The sequence below is a fragment of the Petaurus breviceps genome, unplaced genomic scaffold, assembly GCF_028583685.1.
Source record: "Petaurus breviceps papuanus isolate PSGF00001 unplaced genomic scaffold, PetGlider_PUasm1.0 90977, whole genome shotgun sequence".
In the NCBI taxonomy this organism is placed as follows: Eukaryota; Metazoa; Chordata; class Mammalia; order Diprotodontia; family Petauridae; genus Petaurus; species Petaurus breviceps.
The window spans coordinates 20,390,395-20,413,708 of record NW_027187391.1 but is presented as its reverse complement, the minus strand read 5'-3'; the positions used below and the strand labels follow the sequence as shown (position 1 = coordinate 20,413,708).

At 37.7% G+C, this 23,314-nt stretch overlaps 1 protein-coding gene across 2 annotated transcripts in view; it reads right to left on the bottom strand.

The window, feature by feature from the left end:
• ECHDC1 (ethylmalonyl-CoA decarboxylase 1) overlaps positions 1-23,314 on the bottom strand; it is a 61,602-nt gene that overhangs the window by 10,585 nt on the left and 27,703 nt on the right. For both annotated transcript variants that reach the window (XM_069077450.1, XM_069077449.1), the window contains exons 4-5: positions 21,416-21,468; positions 19,967-20,047 (exon numbers count right to left, since the gene is read on the bottom strand). In XM_069077450.1, the coding sequence (XP_068933551.1) occupies positions 19,967-20,047; positions 21,416-21,468 (134 nt within the window). The remainder of the gene's footprint in view (positions 1-19,966; positions 20,048-21,415; positions 21,469-23,314) is intronic.

Here is a 23,314-nt window from a genome sequence, read left to right as displayed (position 1 = left end):
CTTTCATTTTACCTCAGCCACACAAAGGGATGTATGTTCATACTGGCCTCATCATAAACTTCTATACCTCCATGGTCCTAGAACTCTGAAATTTCTCTAACCCAATGCTCTTATCTCTCCATCTCTCCTTGTACCTCCTTCCTCCTAAACCTATTCTGCATTCTTATCCTACCTCTTACTCTGTGACCCCACTTTATTCTCTTTATCATCTTGACCCTATAGTTAACTAGTTTACATATTGTTCTTTATTCCTAAATTTCTTGCCCTTGTGTTCTATTACTGCACATGCCTTGCTAAATACTGCCCTGGGTTATTCTCACCACCTGCCTTCTGTGTTCTTATATATGTGCTGAATGTCACTGACTAAAAATGTATGTTATCTAATTTTGACTGGACCTCCAAATGCTGCAGAGCAATCTTTTTATTTTGTTGATTATTGTACTCCCCCACTGTGGCTTCTGCAAACCTTGTCTCCCATCTCCTTCCTATGCCTTCTTGATTGAAAATATATATCCCCTACTTTGCTGAGAAAAGATACTATCCATTGCGTATTTCCTTCTCTGCCTGTTCCTCATCACAAGCCCCCACATTTCTTCTATCTCCTATTTTCTCCTCTTTTGCTCTAGATAAAATTCTTAACAAAAAGGTTACCCTTCTTGCCAAGGCCAACTCCCCTACTTGTATCCTTGTTATGGTTTTCTCCAAGAACCTGCTCCCTCCATTATTATCTAATCTTCAGTCTAACTACTGGCTTCTTCTTTTTTTATGAATATGCCCAGGTCTGTTACATATTTAACAAAAAAATTCACTTGATCTTATTATCCCTTCAAATTACCCTATCATCCTGTATCTTTCATCTTTTTTGCAACCAAAATCCCAGAAAAAGTTATCTTCTATTATGATGCTCTCACTTCCTTTCTACTCAATCAATTTTCAGTTCCTTGAAGTCTGGCTTGTGATTACACCACACAATTGAAACCAATTTCTCCCAGATTACCATGAATCTCTTAACTGTTAACTCCAATGACCTTTTCCCACTGGTTATTCTCAGTCTCTATGCAGCATTTGACACTCTGGATCACCCTATCTTCCTGGATAGTTTTTTCTACCTGGGTATTCCTCTTTCTCTTCTACCTATCTGACTGATCCTTTTCAGTCTCCTTTGCTGGATCATCATCCATGTTCTGCCTCCTAAACATGGGAGTTACCCAATACTCTGTCCTAGACTTCCCATTTTTGTCTTTTCTCCCATGGTTAAATGATCACTATGCAGATGATTCCCAGATCTATATATGCCTAGTCCTAATCTTTTTCTCGAACTCTAGTCTCACACTGCCTGCTGGAAACCTTCAGCTAGCTCACTCTTAGGCATTTCCTACTTGAAATGTCCACAACAGAACTTCCTATCTTTCACACACACACACCCCCATTCCACCTGCCTTTCTTCCACACTTCCATATTTCCATGGAGCACAGTACCTACTCTATCCATTTACCTTGGGTGTGCAGACTCAACATCACTGTTTGACTTTTAAAACTCTTATTCACTCCATTATCAAACCATTTGACAAGTCTTGTCAGTTTACAGCTCCAACATATTTCTTATCCATTCTCTTCTCTACACTTAAATAGCCACCAGCATAGTTCCAGCCTTCAGACTAATGTATAGTAATATACATGATATCATGATACATACAATACATACATACATTGTAATGTATAATAAAAAAAAAAGCCCACCTTAACTAACACTATAACCTCTCATTTTGAGTCTCAGCTTTTATTCTCTATTCTGTCAAATCTATTACTCTACCTAGCTGTCACAATAATCTTCCTGAAACACAAGGCTGACCATATCATTCCTCTGCTCAAAAAATTCAGTGACTCCCTATTGCCTTTCGGATAAAATATTAATTCCTTGGTTTGTCACATAAAGCCCATCACAATCCAACTGCAGCCTACCTACTTTTCTAGTATTATTTCACATTTTTTAACACACTATTTCCAGTCAAATTGGTCTATCAAAATTCATAAAATATTTAAAACTAGAAGGTATCTTAGAAGTCTGCCCAACACCCTTCTATGGGAACTAAGACCCACAGAAGTTACATTATTTACCCCAACTCATATGAACTTGGGTCTCTAATACCAAATCTAAAATTTTTAACTATACCTTGCTGTCTCCAATCTGCCTTTCTATCTCCCAACTGTATGCCTTAAAAAGGCATTCTATGTCAGAAATGCATTCTACATCTCAGTCTACTGAGATCCCTGGTTTTCTTCAAGGCTCAGTTCATGTGACATCTCCTACAGGAAGTTTTCCTTGATTTCTCTTCCTTTCTCCCTCTTCAAATAATTACACACACACACACACACACACACACACACACACACACACACACACACACACACTTATTTTTATGTTTATTCCCTTCTACCTCCTTGTAATGGGAATGTAAATTTTTAAGATCTTCCCTGCCCCTAGGCTAAAATGCACCTGGAGCCTGGGGTGGGAGGCTTGTTTTTCAGTAGATACTTTTTGATTGGCCAGTGGGTCCAGAAGGTTGTTACATTCTCTGAGCCAGGAGAAGGGTATATAAACCCTGATTTGAGGCTTTGTTTTGGGGCTCCTTTGAGAAGTGTTCTGTGATTTGATCTGGATTCTGGGAAGCCGTTGTCCAGAGCTCCCTGGTTTTGAAAAACCCAGATGTTGATTTGGTATGGATGTAATGGTTGGACAGTTTGGAAAGCTGTCTACTTGATCTGTTTCTATCTTGATAATTCTGCCTGTATACTTTGAAGTTCAGGGTGCTGACCTTTTTCCCCTGAACAAGGTAAACGATATATGTCTGACTGATTAAAGTAAGCTTGTTAACCCATTTTGAGTTGCTTTCCTTTATCAAAGCAGATCCAAGAACCTGTGTGAGCAGCCACCCTGGGGACGCTGGGGTGCTTGTGCTACACTCCTTCACCACCCTCAAACACACATAGATTACTATAAGCTTGAGGTCAGGGACTTTTTTTTCTTTGTATCCCTAGCATCCATAGTATGCACTTAATAATGCTTATTGAGTTGAATTAGAGACAGACATTTCCTCTAAAATTCACTTCTTTTCTCTCTATGTATATTTAGAATGAAAAATGGAATAAATGTAACTGACTAATTTTAAAAAATATTTTGTTGAAGTGGAATATAACATCATTATTTCTTCAGGATATGGATGAGAAAAAGGAACAATGAAGGGGGCAGAATATCTTCTAAGTGAAAACTGATCATTTAAGTGAAAATGTTGAATATATGTAGATCAGCACCAGCTTAGAAAATTAAATTTGTCAGAAAGTCATAAATATGTTTCTGGGATTTAGAAAGCTATGGTCCTGCAACTCTCTCATATAAAAAAGGACAAGTGCCACACCTAATTGAGAAAATGTTTATAAGAAGTGTGTTCACTGCTTCTGGAAACATAGCTATAACCTTTGACCTATTTGTTGTAGGAACATTCAAAGTATATCAGTTTTATTTATTGGCAATCCCCAAAATGTTAACTATAACATTACCTCATTTTTTTAGTTGTACCTATCTACTTAAGTTAAATTTTGGAGTCATAAAATTGTATTTTTATTCAGCACAACTAGACATACTTAGGAGACTTTATTGTGGTCACAAAGAGGCTAAACTAAAGAGTCAAAGAAAAAGTTCACTGGAGAGCTATGATTTTATTGACATTAAGACACAAGTCAAGACATCGAGTTCTGATTTATGAAACTGTGAGCACTAAATGGTCTAAGTACCTTCTAAATCAGGATTGGATGCCAGCCTCAGAAATCACATTCTTAAAAAAACTTAAAATGTCTCTTAAGAGGTGAAGCCTTTGCCTTCTACTGGCAACTTAGTTTTGGTAGAAACTGGCTAATATTTTTTAAAATATATCTCAGTGAAAGTTGAAAAAAATAAAAATACTGATTTTAAAATTTAAATTTAATTGCAAAACTGCAAAAGAATCTTGACATTTTTCATTGATAATTAATTTAGAATATACAAGCCAAATTATAGGCATAAACTGCATTTCTACCACACGGGCTAATTTTGTCATCAGTTGCATGATATCCTGAATATGTTAAAGCAGGTATAACTGAAAAAAAAAATGGGAAACAAATTATTGTAAATTCGTCATATTTTTCTGGGTTTTTTTTTTTGGTAACATGAATTTTTCCAGATAAAAGGAAGTCTGGTGCCTGTGATGGACAAGATTCTGAGCAGCTAGCGGATACTAGTTTTCAATTCGTATAAATTACCTGAGTTTAAAAAGTATGTACATCAACTTTTCTTCCTAAGAGTTAATTTTCTCATGGAATATTTTATACTGAAAACACTCAGCATAACCCAATTCAGTAAGTATACTGACATACCAGGTCTGATCTACCCTCAACCTGATACATCAATCCAATAGGTTATTATCAACTGACATTTGTGTAAATCTGGGAAAATGTAAAATGTTCTAAGTCCCTGTTCTTTTTGGTGTGGGGCATTAGTTATATCTCACATATAATTAGTCTCACAACTTTGTTACTAATGAAATAGAATGGCACAGAATAGAGAAGTGTGCCAATCAAGAAAGTGCTTTTTAGCATTAATTCAAGGCTGTACTCCAAGGAAGACATGTTAAACACTAAAAAAGAAGCCAGCGCATATGCCTGAAAAAGATGCCAAAATGCTACAGATGAAAACCTTTCTGGTGTTCTTTTGCAGCAGATAAATCTTTATAAAGACATGTACAATATACAGATATATAAATATATGAATAAATAAACATTTTTAATGCTTCATTATATATGTGCCAGGCACTGTGCTAAGCACTGGGAAAACAACAGAAGCAAGACAACCTCTGCCCTCGAGATGCTTACATTCTAATAGGGGAAGACTGAACACATAAAGGGTAGAGGATTAGAGGAACATATGTAGCAGAATGGTTTGAAAATGGTCAGAAAGTGATGTGGAGGCCTGATTTCATGCAGCAGAAAGATTATCTGTCAGAACCCAGAGTCCAAGGGACAGGTTCTTATGAGATTGAAATAAGGAAGACAGCCAGAGTGTATAGGTGGATGGTTTGGAAATGGCCAATAAAACTATGTATACTGTACATGCATATACGTGTGTGTGTTTGGGAGCCAGCCTTAAAAGACTGATCTAATGTAACAGAGTTTGAAGATCAAGTGGAGCTAGGCTATTTATAAATCCCACAATAAAAATAATGGCTGTTGCTGAGGATAAAAGAAGTAGATCAAATCTTCAGAAAACTCAGTAGGGCCTTATGAATTAAATCTTTAAAAGATTTAATATTTTGATACAGCATGGCATTGTAAATACAGGGACAGCCTCGGGGACAAGAAGACCTAGATTCAAGCCTTCCTTTACACAAACTGGCTCTGTTACCCTGGATAAGTTACTTTATCACACATAATCCCCAGGGAACACTGAACGTATAAATTGCAGAAATTTACTTTCTGAGGAGTTATCTACACTAGATTAAAAAAAAAAACACAAATCCTCAATCTATCTTCATCATGTTTTCGTGTGTGTAAATGCTGTAATTCACATTAATCTGAAGCATATATGCACACATGTACTTCTAGAATATGACTATGCAGTAAATAGACTAATTGGACCTAATTAACATGATATTTTAAGGAGAAAAATTAAAAGCAAAATAAGTGTCATTTTCTTGAGTTCTACACTTATAGTTTATAGTCCTCTAGATTTTAATTATTATAATAAAAAGGTATAACTAATAGAGGATGAGTCATAAAAAATACAGTAGTAAGTATGATATAGGTACAATGCCCTCTCCAAGTAGAAATATTTGAAGAACCTGCTATTAATGGATAATCTGTCTTTGAATTTTATACAGGGCATCTTCAATGACAATGGTAAACACATCTCCCTATTTCAAATCTCAATTGATGTCAATACGAAGTTGGCCTTGTACTACTGGACATTTTTACCAATCATGTGCATGACTATATTGAAGACATGCCACTGTGCCTTAATCAGATCTGCAGTTGACACAGACACAAAACTTGACAGAAAAAAGGAACATGCTAAATGATAAAATCATGTTCCCAAAGTATTTTTAACAGGTTAGAATATTAGATAAAAATCAACAAGATAATCGCACAGGTATTCATTCAATAAACATTTATCAAGTATTCAACGTACTGTACTAGAAATTAGAAATAAAAACATAATGCCACTACATATTTTTATAATGTACTATAATTTAAAAAAACATATACATTGTTGCTTCATAAGATAAAAAATCCTGAAAGATAAATAGCATTACTATCTTCATTTTACAGAGAAGGAAATCAAAGCTTAACAAGGTTAATGACATCAAGTTACAAAATAGCTGATGGGGCAAAATTTACAAAATAGCTGATTGAACCTAGGTTACAACTTCTAAGATCTAACTTAACTAGCTTTAACATTCTTTTTATTATGCCATGTTACCTTTCAGATTAATGTAAAGTGTTTAGGGAAAAAAATGAATTTACAGAACAGCTGTTATGGGAATAAAAACTAAAATTTGAGGATAAATATATATAATTTACTGTAATTTTAAAGTCCATGTTAAAATGATATATTTTCTCAGAATATCTATCCTATATCATTAAATGTACCTCTCTTCTAACCTATTTTATTAAATGAGTCTTCCCAAGAAGCCCTGCTTCAGACCACCTGCTTCTTATGGCTTGGCTACAGAGCCTTCCCAAGGGAAATCTATATCATCCCTGGATACAGGCCACTTGGCTCTTGGCCTCAGTAAACACTACAGGGACTTCTCCAGTGTTCTGGAAGTCCTCCCATGTATCAGACCCACCTCAAACTACTAGCTCTTGATTCCTGTCTAGACTTCCCCAGGAGATACCTTCACCTGCCTTGCTTGCTTCCAGGTATATCTCCTGGGTCTCCTCACAAGACAAAAAAATCACCACTTGCTACAAGACCAGGCCTAGAGGGAAGGACCTTGAATTGTCTAATCATCTGCCATCCTCAACAGACCTCCCTCCACCATCAACCCTCTCCCTCAACTCATTTTGTAATGGTCAGCATACATGCATCTGCAAATTCTCTCCAGCCGAGTGATTCCAAACCCCCAGATGTCATAAAAAAAATCTACCACTGCTGATTCCCTTACTTTCATCTCACTCCAAAACTGACCCTTTCACTCTCTGTAATGATTGCTCTATAATTAACAAACTTGCTTTCATATTAAACCTTTTATTTCTTGTTAAAACTACATCCTTAGCCACCTTTTCCATACAGGCTGCACTTTCACTTGTGACTTCCAACTTATGAGTTATGGTGGGGAAGTTGGATTACTCTTTGCTCCCCAGTGACACTAGTAACCTCTCCTCCTTTGGGATTCATTCAATACAAACATAACACTCAAGATTCTGGAGGCTATTATCTAGCAACTCCCCCAGGATATTTTCCTTCCTTCCTTAATGAGTTAAGTGCCTGGCTCATAGTATCTTTCCTCTCCAACTCCTGCCCTCATACTAGGAAACATGAACATACATACTAATTTCCCTCAACTTAACTTACCAGTTCCTCAAATCTACTCAGTTCCCATGATTATACCTCTACTCTCTATCTACCTCAGCTACACAAAGAACTGGTCATATCCTTGAAACTGCCATCACTCAGAAGTGTTCCTCCTCCATGTTCATGAACTTTGAAATTCCTTTATCTGATCCTTTATCATTCCATCTTCCCCTCTACCTTGCAACTCCTAACTGTTTTTTGTACTCACCATGGGGGTTGGGAAGAGGGGGGGAAGAAAGAGAAAGAAAGAGAGAGAGATTGAGAGGAGGAAGGGAGGGAAGGAGAAAGGGAGCAACGGAGTAGGTGGGAAGGGGATGATAGTGGAGCCAATCTGCTGCAGAAGGCAGAAGGGGATGGATCAAGGATGCAAGTTGAACAGCTGGCCTTAGTGAGAAGGCAACCTCTACATCAAAGCCCAAAGAAATTAGGAAATGGTGGGAGGATGAAGTCACAGAGATCTGAGATGAGGAAGAGATGTCAGATGAGGAAGAAGGGAGAAGGAGATTTGGAAAAATAGTCTTGATTTTTTAGGTAAAGTGAGGCAAAGACCTCGACTGAGAGAGAAGAATGTAATAGTGTTGGGTATTTGAGGAGAGAAAAGAAGGTCTGGAACAGACTCTGTGGGAAATGAGATAGAGAATTAAAAAGGAGCAAAAGTCTTGCCTTGCTGCAGTAAGGCTCCAGCTGAGATTAGATAACAAATGTGCAGTGCAAGTAGTCAGCACAATTGTGAGACTTCCTGTAGCTCCATTTAATAGCATGTGAATAGGAGCAAAGGAGGTGAATAGGAGAAAGCAATCAAGGACTGGCATCTGGCAAAGTATGAGTGACTAATAAGACAAGGGAACAAAGAAATCAAGTTGGACCCCTTTACCAAGGTGTTGATATCAGGAAGGCAGGAGAATGCAGCCAGAGTATGGATGATGACTTGGCAAAATACAGTGGGAATAGAAGGGCATGTGTGGAGAGACTGAACATCACAGTGAAGAGGAATAGTAAGTTTGCACTGGCTAATTAACAATCCTTAGGTGGGGTTTTTTGATCAGTTAATTTGCCTAATAAAGCTGTCATCTAGCTCTTACATCTTCATGAGAGGTCCATAAAAATACTATTAAGACTTTTGTCAAATGCTTTCGTGAAGTTCTGATTTACTATATCTTCAGCATCAGATTGAACTATCAATCTTGTATTCCTGACAAAAGAAAATGAAATTAGTATTTTTCTTAAGGAATATGTTAGCTTATAATAGTCTTTCCTTTCCTTTCCAAATGTTCACAAACCATCTGTTTTTCACAATACTTGTTGGAATTTATAGAACTCAATTCAAGCTCCTCAGGCTTTGAGTTTCTAGAATTCACCTTATTCTTTTCTTTTAAATGCCACACCCTGACACATAAGCTGCACTTTTCCCTTTTAATATTTCTACCTCTGATACATTTTTTTAAAATGGAAGCAGACAAAACTTTCTATTTTTCTTCTAACAGCTAATCTTTTATCATCAAAATCAGTTGTTATATTCCATTTGTGGGCACCTGAATTTGTCTTTGTCAATGTCAGCTCATGTCTTCCACATATCACTGCATAATACCCTTCATTAGGTAACAACATTCACACAAATAAATTTACTAAGAAGCTTCACATAAAAAGTATGAGTATGATAAAGAATTTATAAAATCTGAGTTACTTAAAGTCAGTAACATAAACTTCAAACACTAAGAAAATGATGTATCATTAAGTACTACATTGTTGAAATAGCTGTCTTGAAAGGATCAATTTACCTACAAATTAATGGTGGAACTACTCTGGAGAAACAGCTGTCTTCTAGAAAATTATGATCATTTTAAAAATAAATTATTAAGAAGTATCTTAGACAATTAAAGTATCTAAAGGCTTAAGATATAAAATTCTGCTAAGAAGTCTAAATACCCAAATTCGTTATAGAACTGTTAATGAGCCCTCAAAATTTGGAAGTCCATTCTAAGTTGATGACTACAGACAGCATTAGACTTAGAAATTAACTCACAATTTAAGACTCTAGACTATATCTTGACTGTAGTGGTCAACCAATTCAGCCCAAGGACCATCTTTATTTGCTCATTTTCCTTTGTTTTCCACACCTGAACTCAATCCCTCAACATCAGGAAAGACAGCTAGAGTTGGGCCTCTTATATAACAAAGACCTTACACCCTAGGTCAATTATCTCAGAAAGGGGTGTGGTACAAGTGACTGTGATAGTTCCTTCTACATCTATGATAGAAACATCTTTCCTGACCACAAGGTCTCAAATTCCCTAGCCACTTTTTGGAAGTGTAGAGAAGGGATTGTTTTTTGTTGGCTTTTTGGTCAAGGAAAATGGCTTTTCTTGGCCATTGTGGATTGGCCTTGAAGACACAGTCTTTGAAAATGAACAAGTCAGGGGCGGCCAGGTGGCTTAGCGAGTAAGAGCACCGGCTCCAGTGTCGGGATGACCTGGATCAAATCCGGGCTCAGACACTCAGCACCACACCCAGAAATAACTGGCGGTGTAACCTTGAGCAAGTTACTTAACCCCGATTGCTTAAAAAAAAAAAAAATGAACAAGTCTAGGAGACAGCTAGGTGATGCAGTGAGTAGAGCACTGGCCCTGGAGTCAGGAATATCTGAATTCAAATCAGACCTCAGATACTTAACACTTACTAGCCGTGTGACCTTGGGCAAATCACTTAACCCCAACTGCCCTCCAAAAAAAAAAAGAAAGGAAAAAAAATGAACAAGTCTGAGTAGCCTTTTTTTTTGTCATAAAACTAGGTTAGGGCTGCCCTTGACTGGACAGGACCACTGAGGAGGAAAGTATCTTGTTAGAAAACCTTCTATGGTTCAAGCCTTAGTACCTTATAATCTTTGGGTATATGCAAAAAAAAGAAGAATCCTGCAACTCTGATACTAGCAATAAGGCAAGGTAAGGAACCATTAATTGATTATATTAATGGGTTGCATCTTATGGGGGCTATCAGGAAACACTGCTGATCCAGGGTTTCAGGAGGGTTTTGAGTGTTATCTCCTTACTAGCTCAGCATGTGGGATCACAATATTTATCTCAGCCTAAAAGCACAACTAAATGATTGATTGGAGAAATGGAACAGAGGTTGGATCTTTGCCAAAAAGGCCAGAAGTCAGTCAGGGAAAAGTGAGAAAGCCTGAAGTCAATGTAAATGGCATCTAGCTAAAGGCCTCAATTACCCAGTTTGCTAGATAATAGAGCATGGCATAGGTTTTGAAATTGCTCACTTGGCTTGGCACTGAATTCAGGTAAAATATACATAGGTGGAAAACACAAATACAAAGACAAGAAAATAAATATGACTGAGAATGAGGCGAGGATCCTTAACTGAGGATAAGGGGGAAAGGAAGAGGAGGACCAGAGGTAATCAGAAATTGAAAGGGAAACTTTGGGGGAGGGAATCGACAGAAGAAGCTACCATATTTACTCACTCAGGAGTAGGGGCCAACTAGAACAAGGACAGTTCTGAAAGACTCAACCATGAGGGAGGTAGAGGTCCTGGTATGAAAACAGTAACAGGGAATAAAGGAGTACCATCTTTAAAAGACTTCAGCTGCTAGCATTTATATAGCACTGTAAGGTTTTCCAACTGCTTTACTTATGCTGTTTGATCCTCACAACAACCCTGAGAGGTATGTGCTATTGTGAACCCCATTTTACAGATGAGAAAACAGAGACAGAGAGTGATTAAGTCTTTTGCTCAGGGTCCGAGAAAGGATTTGAGCTTATGTCTTCCTGACTTCTAAGCCCAGTGCTGCATGCACTAAACTATGCTGCCTGAGTGCCATGTATGGTAGTTGTTTCTGTTCTCCCATTTCTTCTAGGTGACTAATATACTAGGGATTGGACCTAGGGAAATTTGTAGAAGAGGCAAACAGATAATATTTGCACTGAAGTTTATGTAGACATCTAATAAAGTTTCAGCAGTCAAGTGGCTAGGATGTTATGGAATAGGAAAAACACTAGTATTCATAGTACAGGAAATCCTCTCCATAGCACTCACTTACTGTAGAAGAAGATGGGAGTTGGCCAGAAAAGGGCGAGTGGTTTACAGATCCGAAGTGCTGAGAAATAGATAGCTGATGTATGGCATAGTGAAGTGGTCACAGAGTCTGGCCGTGGTTTGTCGAGAACAGAATACTGATAGAGTGAGTGGGCGGTGTAGTACATGGCATAATGCAGTACTAATTCTGAGCAGATCCTGTGAGTGTAGTGAAGGAATAGGAGAGGCTGGGAGGGTGTAATGTAATGTCAAGGAAAGGCAACTTCCCAAGGTTCAGAATACCAGCATAGGTGCTCTCCATTTTATTCAGTGACATACCAAGAACAGAGAAGATCAAAACATGACATCATTCCAAATACAGCATTTACTAAACGTGATTAAATAATCTCCAAGTACTACCCCACCCCAGGACCTTCCAATCATTCAATCAATTACAAAGTCTCTGTTCTAAATACTTCTCCACCCCTAGGCTATACCTTCATTTGGTCCACCACAAAACCCCTCTCCTCAAATGGAGATTAGTTTCCAAACATACATCAAATTTAAACACAGCACTTAATACCCAAATGGAGGTCTTTTCTTCATCTTGACACGAGGCAAGTTCTCAGCAATCTTAGTTCCTGGGGAGACAAGGCTTAGCAAGGCCATAAGATACATTGCCAATCCCTTCATGAATTTATCCTCTGTCTGTAGAACAGTCCTAGAACCCCTGAACACATTAGCAAAGCCCTCTCCCAGGATTTCTGTAAACATACAACAAGAAAATCCTTCTTCAGGGCTTCTGAACCAACAGAAAGGCTCCCAGACCCCTGCAACAACAGCACTGTCCTTCACCAGTGGACAGTATTCACTCTGTCTGCAGGACAGTCTCCAGACCCCTACAACAACAGCACTGTCCTTCACCAGTGGACAGTATTCACTCTCTGTCTGCAGGACAGTCTCAGGGCTTCTTAGTGAACAGCCAGGTTCCAGGACTTCTTCAACAAAAGGACTGTCTTTCACCAGTGGACAAATCTGGCAAAATAACATCAAAACAGACAAAGTACCAGCAAAACAGCCATGTCTCCTCAGTCCTTGGCAGCTCAGGGGGCAGATCTCAAAAGTCCAGGGCAATTCAAAGCGGCCACCAGCAATTCTCTTAGTCTCTCTCTCTCTCCACGAGGTGCTGCTTCCAAAAAGGTCTTCCGCCTCTCTCTTATCTCTCCAAATCTACGTCACCAGCTCCTCCCAGTTCAGGACTTTCTTTTCACATCAACAAGTCCATCCCACAGGTGGGATTAACAAGCTCTGGGTTTTAACACAATCAATTTGAAAACCAAGCCAATACAGGGGAATCTTTAATTGCCATTACTATCACAGAGGGATAGCAGTAGTAAAGCACATTTTGCACTGAAATTCTTTAATGGCCTCTAGAAGAAATTAAGAATTCACTTGTCCATTATAACAGCATACCACATTGCAAGCTAATCACAACAAAGCAGAAAAGCTTGACTAAGAAATGACAGTTCCTATGCTACAATGTCATACATCAGTAAGACTGGGCATAGTATTTTCCCATGGTCAAATCTATATTCAACAATATGAAACACTCTGATGATCTCTGTCCCATGTCATATATGAATTATACCCTAAGTCTCTACCTTGTACATATGGTAAAAAAGCCTTGGTTCATTCATGCAAACCCAGTAACAGAATGAATGATTCCCATGTTGGAACTAGAAAACCAGGTCTGGCTAAATCAAACATACCAATAAGCACAAAAGACTTCATGTCCCTTAATAAGAGTTGCTTAGAACTCTTTATTATAAATAATCATTTTAACCCTACCATATATGAAATTGCTATCTAAGGCCTGGGAAATTTATTAAATATTTTACATCTTTCCTAAGGTTTGTTGTGCATCCTTCAGAATTCTTGCAACAATTTCAGTAAGAAGCCCTCATTCACATTAGGTTACAGGGAGAATATCAAAAAAGGAAGATTCTAGATTCTAAATGACAAGATATTGGTACTACCAAATAGCATGACCCACAGACCAGACATGAAGACAGGTAGAGGATGTACTTTCCCCTGTACTATTGAGCATTTTCTGACTAATTACTTTTAAGTCAATACTTTTAAGGTGTTTCCATCAAGAACACACAAAAATGCCAGTAAATAGGTGGTCAAAGGATTTAAGTAGGCAATTTTCAAGGGAAGAAACCCAAGGTATCAATAATTACTAGTAATAAAAGAGAAATGCAAATCAGAACGACTCTAATATCACATGTCACACCCACCAGACTGGCAAACGGGAAAAAAGGAGAAAATGATAGTTGTTGGAGGGGCTGTGGGAAGACCTGTACACTAATGCATAGTTAGTTGACAGAGCTATGAATTGGTACAATTATTCTATAAAATAACTTAGAAATACATCCCCAGATCACTAACATGAGCAAATTCTTTGACCCAGTGATACCACTACTAGATAAATATTGTAAAGAGATCAAAGAAAGATGAAAAAGATCCATATGTACAACTAAGGGAGTTATCCATCAATCCAGGAAATGCTGAACAAATTAATGAAGAAAATACAGCAATTGTACTGGCAGCTAAGTTATGTAGAAAAAACCGTTAGACCTGGAATCAAGAAGACTTAAGTTAAACATCTGCCTCAGAAACTTATGTAGCTGTGTTGTGTCATCCTGAGAAAATCACTTAATCTCTCACATCTCCAGTTTCTTCATCTTTAAAAAAAAAAAGGTGGGGGGGAGAGTATAATAGTAATAGCACTTACCTCATAGGGTTGTGAAGCTCAAATGAGTTAACATATGTAAAGTACTGTGCAAACCTTAAATAATGCTATTATTTCTATGTAATATTATATTATACATACGGAAAGAAAAAGTACAATTCAGAGAAATCTTGGAAGACTTTTGTAAATTGATAAAGACTGAAGGGGGAAGGGGCAGAAGTGGGACAATCATGTATACAAAGACCACAATATCATAATGAAAATCAGCTGTGAAAGACCTAAGACTTCTGATCAATGTAATGATCAATCATGACTCTACGAGACTGATGATGAAAACTGCCTCCCACTTGGCAGAGGTGATGTAATGAGATGTACGTTTTCAGGCACAAACATTACAACACAGATGTATTTTGCTTGATTACTTTTGTTACAAAGGAGTACTATCATTATTATTATTATTACTATTTCACTTTTATTTGCAAGATGGTAATGTGAAAAAAGAAAAAGTATCAATGAAACATTTAAAAAACACATAGAAGAACATTAGGAAGTTCAAAAGAGGACGCAGGTAAGTAGGGTAATGTTGGCACTATCATGTTAAATTTAACAGGAACAGGGATGGGACCTGTGATTTCACTGGTATAAGGAATGCCCAGATAAAGAAACTCCCAATATGAATGCAAGTCAGCCCCTTTTATGAAACTTGACTTTAGAAAGCTGCCTAGGGCACTTAAGTGATTTGCCCAGGGTTCACATAGCCAGTATGTGTCAGACACAGGAAGTGAAGTCTTCCTGTCTCTGAGGATAGCCTTTTATATAGCTCTCTTCTATATATTCTGGGCATCTTTGTTTATGGAAATGTTTATGTTTGTTTAATGATTTTCTAATTCATAATGATAAAAGACTGGTTTTTAAGAAGGCATAGAAAGATTATGGCTTCCTTTCCTCTCTGGAAGGACAAGAGAGAGTAGTAAAGTGGAATTTACAAAAACCCTTCTTTCATAATTATTCTACAGGATAAGCAGTACAAGTATCATTGTCCCAGTTTTACAGATGAGGAAAATGAGGTTAAGAGAGTTATCTGATTTGTTCACTGTCATAATATACCATGTCTGTAGGACATATCATTAATGTCCAGACATCTCTTATGTAGTCACTGTCGTGACAAGACCAGAACAGGAATTGACTGTGGGCCACGTGCTCATTCTCAATGGAATACACATGTAGCTCCTTACCCCATTCTCTAGAAGTTCAGCAGCAGAGCTACAGACAAATATGGAGGAAAATAGGTAAAGAAATCCTTTACCACCATAGGTGAGGTGCAGCAAGCATTCCATAGCCTTACCTAGCTAGCTAGCTATTAACTGCTATTTCCCTACATACAGACATATAAACCTTACAGAAGACAGACTGGTTTGATAATTGAATACCAGTAATGAATACATTGTGAATCTAGTTTAAATACCTCCTCTTATCCAAATTCTAGGTACAGGAAATATCTCCAAAGCTGTAGTCCCTTTTATTTGCTTGGACCTGGTGGGGTTTTATTTTGTTGTTGTTGTTTTTTGCTTTTTTTTGGAGGGTGGAGGGCAGGGCAATTGGGATTAAGTGACTTGCCCAAGGTCACACGGCTAGTAAGTGTTAAGTGTCTGAGGTCAGATTGGAACTCAGGTCCTCCTGACTCCAGGGTCTGTGCTCTATTCACTGTGCCACCTAGCTGCCCCTGAACCTGTTTTAAACACCATTCATAGTAATTCATTCATTCATTCAATAGTACAGCAAGCAGCCACTGGAGGTCAAATGATAGACAGGGACTGGAATGACTCAATGGACTACAAGACAAGGAGCCAACTGTCAAGATGGTAATGCCTGGGAAAGCTCTCCTAAACCATAAGTGATTCAAGTCAAAATCAGTTTTTAGAAACCAAAGAATAAAGCAAAATGGGCGGCTAGGTGGCTCAGTGAATAGAGCACCAGCCCTGGAGTCAGGGGGACCTGGGTTCGGATCCAGCCTCAGACACTTAACATAACAACTAGCTGTGTGACCTTGGGCAAGTTACTTAATCCCAACTGCCCTCCAAAAAACAAAAAAAAAAAAAAAAAAAAAAAAAAAAAAGAATAAAGCAAAATGTATGAGAGGGGCTAATGAAGTCTAAGATCAAAGCCAGAAACAGACACATGAGGTAATTTAAAGCCCAAGGCAAGGGTAATAAGAGCTGGAGTCAGTGTCCATTATCAAGATCCCAATGGCTGGTATACGAGAGACTGAGCACAGGGGAATGAAGAGCAGCAGGCTATAGGGAAATGTTGTCAAAGACTAAACTTACTCTGCTGGGAATCTCTTGAGTGTGCAGAGCCGTGACTTAAAAGGTCCTTCAGCAGAGGAGCTTTATGAGTCTGATTGGACTCCATGCAAGTATTATAATGAGGCTCCAAGAAATTTACTAAACACCTCTAAGACATTAAGTCATCCACAGAATGAAGAACATAGTACTTGCACTAAGCATCCGGTCTTATGAATGCTTTAGCAGGGAGAATATATTCAAATCCATGTAAAATTCAGCATTATCAAATGTCAGTTTCAAAAAATTTTTCAACATAAAAAAGAACTTTGTAATTCAATGCTATCTGTCCCAATGAACTGTTGCTTTTCCCTGGCAACAGTCTGTTGCTGACTTTGGAGGGAGAGCTGAGCCAAAACACTAGCAACAGTGAAGCAGAAAAGGGGTAGTCAGCTTTCAGAGATTTAGTACACAGCATCACATTTACTCATCTGGGCTAGAACACTTGCAAACATCAGTACTGTTTTGACAAAAATGATGGAAAAATTCAGAAGCTACTAAATGAAAACTGATAACCCCACAGGGTTTAACAGCAGAATATTCATCTGTCTTTAAGAAGATGGCATTCAACTTCATCAAAAGTAAAATGGAAGGGAAGCTTAGAGATGCAGGACTCTTGGCTCAGTAAAAAGTTTTACACTCATAGTAACAATCCAAAGTGCTTCTATGATGCCCTAAAGGCTATTTATGGGCCTATGATTTATGTATGACACATCTCAACTACTCAGCACTGATGGAGCCACACTAATCAGTAATAAGGACAAGATCCTCTAATAGGCTAAACAGCTTCATAGCGTTCTCAACAGACCATCATCAATCAATGCTGAAGCCACTGACTGTATACCTCACATTGAAGTCATTCCCTCACTAGCCAAAATTCCAACTGAAAAAGATGTTTTGAATGCCATTAGGTTCCTCCCACGCAACCAAGTGCTTGATACGGATTCCTTCTGGCTGAGACTTACAAGGTAGGGGGTCCACTGTTCTTACAAAAAGCTGACTGAAATTTTCTAGGTTAGATGGCAAGAGGAGGTTATCTCCCAGGAGATCAAGGATGCCTCCATTGTCCATCTCTATGCAGAAAAAGCAACTAAGTTATCCTATGACAATAACATGGGAGTCTCTCTCTTAGTTTGACAAGATTCTTGCCAAAGTCCTTCTTAATAGACTGATTCTTCACCTAGAAGATGGTCATCTATCTGAGAACCACTGTGGCTTCAGAAAGGGCTGAGGAATGGTCAGTATGGAGTTTGCTACCCAACAACTCCATGAGAAATCCCAGGAGCACAATAGAGATGTGTACACAATGTTTATCATTCTGACCAAGCCTCTGATACATTGGTCATGAGAGCTTGTGGAAGATTATGTTAAAATTTGTTTGCCCAGAGAAGTTCATCAGTATTGTATACCAGTTTTATGATGGCATGCTTGCATGGGCTCTGGATGAATGATGATGCTCTCACACTTTTCCTGTCATTAATGAAATGAAGCAGAGCTGTGTGCTTGCTAACATGCTTTGTAGCATGATGTTTTCAGCAATGTTGTCAGAAGCATTTAATGACAATAAAAACAGCATTAAAGTCAGGTACTGCACTGAGGGTAAATTATTTAACTTGAAGAGGCTACAAGCCTAGACTAAAAGGAAAGGAGATCTGGTATGTGATTTTGTTTACTCAGTGCAACCTCTGAAACTGAGATGCAACAAAATGTGGATCGATTCTCTGCTGCTTATTCTAATTTTGGCCTAACAGTTAACACCGAGAAAATGCAGGTTCTCCACCAGCCAGCACCACACCATCCAAACATAGAACCATCAATTACAGCAAATGGAGATATTCTGAATACTGTGGATAAATTCACTTACTTTGGCAGTATACTTTCTAGGGACGTATATCTAGATAATGAGGCTGACACATATACTGCCAGAGTTAGCTCAGTGTTTGGGAGGCTCCAAAGGAAAGTGTGGGATGGAAAAGGTATTAGACTGCCTACTAAACTGAAGGTCTACAGAACCATTGTGCTGACCTGTTGTTATATGCCTGTGAAACACGGACAGTATACCAGCACCATACCAGGAAATTGAACTGCTTCCTTTTGAATTGTCTTAGGAAAATTCTGAAGATCACTTGGCAAGATGAGGTACTGGTCCCTGAGTTGTTTCTCAAGCTAAACTGCCAAGCATTCAAACTACTGCAGAGAACACAACTCCAATGGGCTGGCCACATCATTTGAATGCCAAATATATGTTTGCCTAAAAGACTATTCTATGAAAAATTCATGCAAGGAAGGCACTCACATGGTGGTTAGAAGAAATAATGCAAGGACACTCTCAAGGTCACTATGAAGAACTCTGGAATTGATTGCATGACATGGGAGACACTGGCATAGAAATGCACAGTATGGCATACCCATGTCAAAAAAGGTGCTGTGCTCAATGAACAAAGCAGAACTGTAGTAGCTCAAAAGAAACGTGAGAAGTGCAAATTTAAAGACATCTCCTCTCCAAATGTTCATATGGACTATCTGTGCCCAACTTGTGGTAAAGTGTTCTGAGCTCATATTGTTCGATCAGCCACAGTCAGACACACTATACACTGACCCCAATACAGTGATGTTATTTTGGTCCTCTTTAAGAATGAAAGGCAATAACCATTATGTAGCCTGTAGGGATTAGTGCCTCCTTTTTATTTGAGTTTGATGCCATTGTTCTATAGTCTCCCATCTCTGAAAAGATAGCATGTTCTTGTCCAACTTCTCTGTCCCCCTAAAATCAACTTTGAAGTCATTTACCATGAGATACAAGAGCAAACCCAGAAGTCCTACACACATAATTCTCATTAGTGAGATGGTTATTTATGCTCATTTTTATCTTATTTTACTTTTCCTTAAGTAATTGGTATGTATCTTATTTGTGCAATACAATGGGCCTGGCAGTTAAGGTTCACATCTTTATTCATCATCCTTTCCTAAGGACTCACTACTTGCTTTTGTATTGAGATGGATCTGAATTTATTCAAAATAATTTTGTTACTGTTAAAATTTTCCAAAAGTATTCACATAAAAATGACTATTATAGGGATGACTGATAAGGTCCATAAAAATCTTCTTCAAATGCTATCTGACAACATAAAATTATTCACTGATACACAACCCTGCTCAGTAACACAGGAGACACTGCCAATCATCTCAAAGTGAACAGTAGATATATATTTGTGTAAGAGCTAATAGATTTTCACTATACCTGAAATCGCATGCTGTGGTTAATTCTGCTCCTCCACCCATTGCTCTTCCTTGAATCAAAGCAACAGTTATTAAAGGCAGCCTACGTAATGAAGAAAAACAATAGAGTATTATTAATGTATCATTATTTTATACTTTTTAATGTCAATTCATAAATCCTGCACCAATATCTGAGGAGATTCAATGGAAGAACTACATTATTACAATATATTATAATCAGAAACAATCTCTAAAAGACAGTGAGATATTGGGTTTCATTCAGGATGTGTTATGGAGAGGGGGAAAAGAAGAGGACGGGAGAAAGTGCAACTTAAAATTCATGCTAAAATTACTGTAATCATTCTCCCTAAATAGACTGATATTCTGTAACTGGGCATATGGAGCAACACTGAAACTTAGTTTCAGAGATACTTGAGTCCTGGAACATCAAACTGGAGGAAGGCACACAAGGAACTGAGAAAGAAAAATTCATTGTACAAATAAAAAGTAATTCTTTTACAGAATGCTCATGTTTTATAAAGGACTGTTGCCCAATATTATTAATCATTCCTCTCAGAACTCAAGTGAGTAGAACTTTCCAACTCAAAAGTCCAGGGCAACTATGAGTGAGCAAAGATGAGGACTTAGTCCCAGCTGTCCCTGAGACTTCTCTTCAGCCACCCAAGGGAACAATTCCATTTGGCTATGAAGAAGTCCCAGTGTCCCTGTCCATATTCTGTAATCTCAAAGCAAGGCCAGGAAAAATGAATCATTATTCAAGAACCTGAATAGGACTGTGCAAGTGTGAGCTCCACAGGTAAAAAGAGAGTAATCAGTTCAGACAGAGTTTGCCCCTCAAAATACACAGTGCTAGGTTACACCACCAGCACCCCCATCCCATCCCCACACTTGCCTCTTCACACTAGCAAGTCCTAGTCAAGGCTTTGCTCAATCAAATTGTTTGTCTTTGCGAAGCATTTTTTTTTTTTTTGCTTTTTGGAGGGGCAATTGGGGTTAAGTGACTTGCCCGAGGTCACACTGCTAGTTTTGTGCTAAGTGTCTGAGGCTGTATTTGAACTCAGGTCCTCCTGACTCCAGGACTGGTGCTCTATTCACTCTGCCCCTTTGCGAAGCATTTTCAAGCCATCACAGTTCAGTCATTGCTCCCTCCTTCATCCTTACACATTTGTACAACTCACTGTGGTAGATCTTGTATGAATATTTCCTTATCTTTACTCAGCTAACCCTCCTGGTATCCCTATTCTATAAAGTGCTTACATTCAGAGTAAATATGCCTTACACTTCTTTATATTGCTCACTACTAAGTTGTCCTTTGTTTGTATACAACAGGTGTGTAAACATTTGCTGATTATTGACTGTTTGCTTGCTCATCACCTTCCTTGTCATTTTCAATGCTAGCAGTAGAGTTACAAAGCCTGGAATAACCCCATAACAAGGGAAGAGATACTACCTCATAAATCTTGTTAAGGTGTTTTGCATAAACATGCACAATTCGACTCCATCCTGCAAGTAAAAACAAAAACAAAGATAATATACAACTAATGTAATTACTTTACAGAGGGAAAATTATTTTTCTGAATTGAAAATGCCAAAGTTGTAGAGCTCAAAAGTGAACCTGACTTTCCTCTATTTTGCAAACTTTGTGTAGCTCACATAACAAATTACATTTTCCCCAAATAACTGCTTTCATGTTTTCTGGAGCAGAATTACAGCTGGAAACTGAAAACCAAAGAAATAAATGTATATAAAATAGCGGAGGATGATAGGGGCTAAAAAAATGTTGATCCTTACTAATAATAATTCTGATTTACATAAAGAATAGATTCTCCTTAATCATTCAATCAACAAACATTTCTCAAGTATCTAATAGGCACAAAAACAAAAGTAAAATATTCCCTGCCCTCAAGACCTTAAATTCTAATGAGACAACAAAGGAAGGAAACAAGCCTACTACATGCCACTAATTTCTGGTCTGATTGCACATCAGCAACTAATTCTGATATAGGTCCTACATCTATAAACAATTATTATTTGTATGTAGATTATAGTCAATTTCAATTTTTATGATTTTTTTTTGTTACTTGCTATAGCCAATACCTTTTTTACTTTTTTCCTGAACAAAGTTCTCTTGAACTATTTACGTGAAGTTTCTGAGTTGTCAAAAAAATATTGAGCCTCTTTGGTTTGAATCAAATTTTCAAACACACTTCACGGCAGTCTTTTTCCTTATGCCTATTATGAGTATTCCAAGACATGATGACTGGGTCACATAAGGTGGTAATGGTTTTTCTCAGTCCAAACTTAAAAGAGAAAATTGAAGCAGCAGTAAGAAGACAGGTAAGAGCACCGGGATAATAATAACCACTAAATCTAAAAGTTAATCAAGAAGGTAAAGAATAAAGCTATCTTCTGGGTAGATACAAGTATACTGCAGAGTTGACAGATTCACCTCTAGGTCACAGAAAATTGCAAAAATGTATATCCCCCACCCCCACCCTGCAACCAAACTGTTCAATCCTCCAAAAAACTGTGTATCTTGATAGCCTATATGATATCACTAGTATCAAAACAGTATTTGATTAAAATTGTGGATAAAATCAAAACAGTATAAATACTTTTTCTAGTTCTTTTCCCACCTTTCTCTATGCCCTGTCCTAAACCTTTTCAAGATTAATTTTTGCATTCCATCAAATGTTCTGCCTTCTAAACTGAGGATTATATGCCTTCTATTAATACTATCAGATATCATACTACTCTTTAAACAAGTGGTGTTAGAACAAATTCAACTCTTTCTTAAACTTAATTTTTGAAAGCTTCTGTAAAAGAAAATAAATTTACATACTGATCTTCAAACAAGTTATATTAGAACTGAATCGATTCTTTCTTAAGCTTAAATAATCAGGAAGGGAGCCCTTGTAAAATAAAGGGAGGTATAAGCTTAATACAAACTATATTAGAGACTCAATTACTTCTCTCCTAAAAACTTTAAAATATAATGAAAAAGACAGCATCATCAACAACATAATCATAATAAAAAAGCATTTAGTAAGGACATTAGTGCACTTTATCAGAATTGGTTTGGACATTCTATCTAAACTATAATCTATGCCATCTATCATCATCTCCAGCACCCAGAACCTAAGGCAATTTCATCAAATAAGCAGATATTTCAGTGATGCATTTTTGACTATAAAGGGCAGAGTGTTTGCTACAGAAAGAAAAGCTTCTTTTACAGAGAGACTATTTATAAGGCCATGTTAACAATTTCAGAGCCTCTTAGTTGGGGTAGAACAGCCTCATTCAGACCTTACAGCTGCAACTTGTAAACAGTTCTGAATCTCAAGAGTCA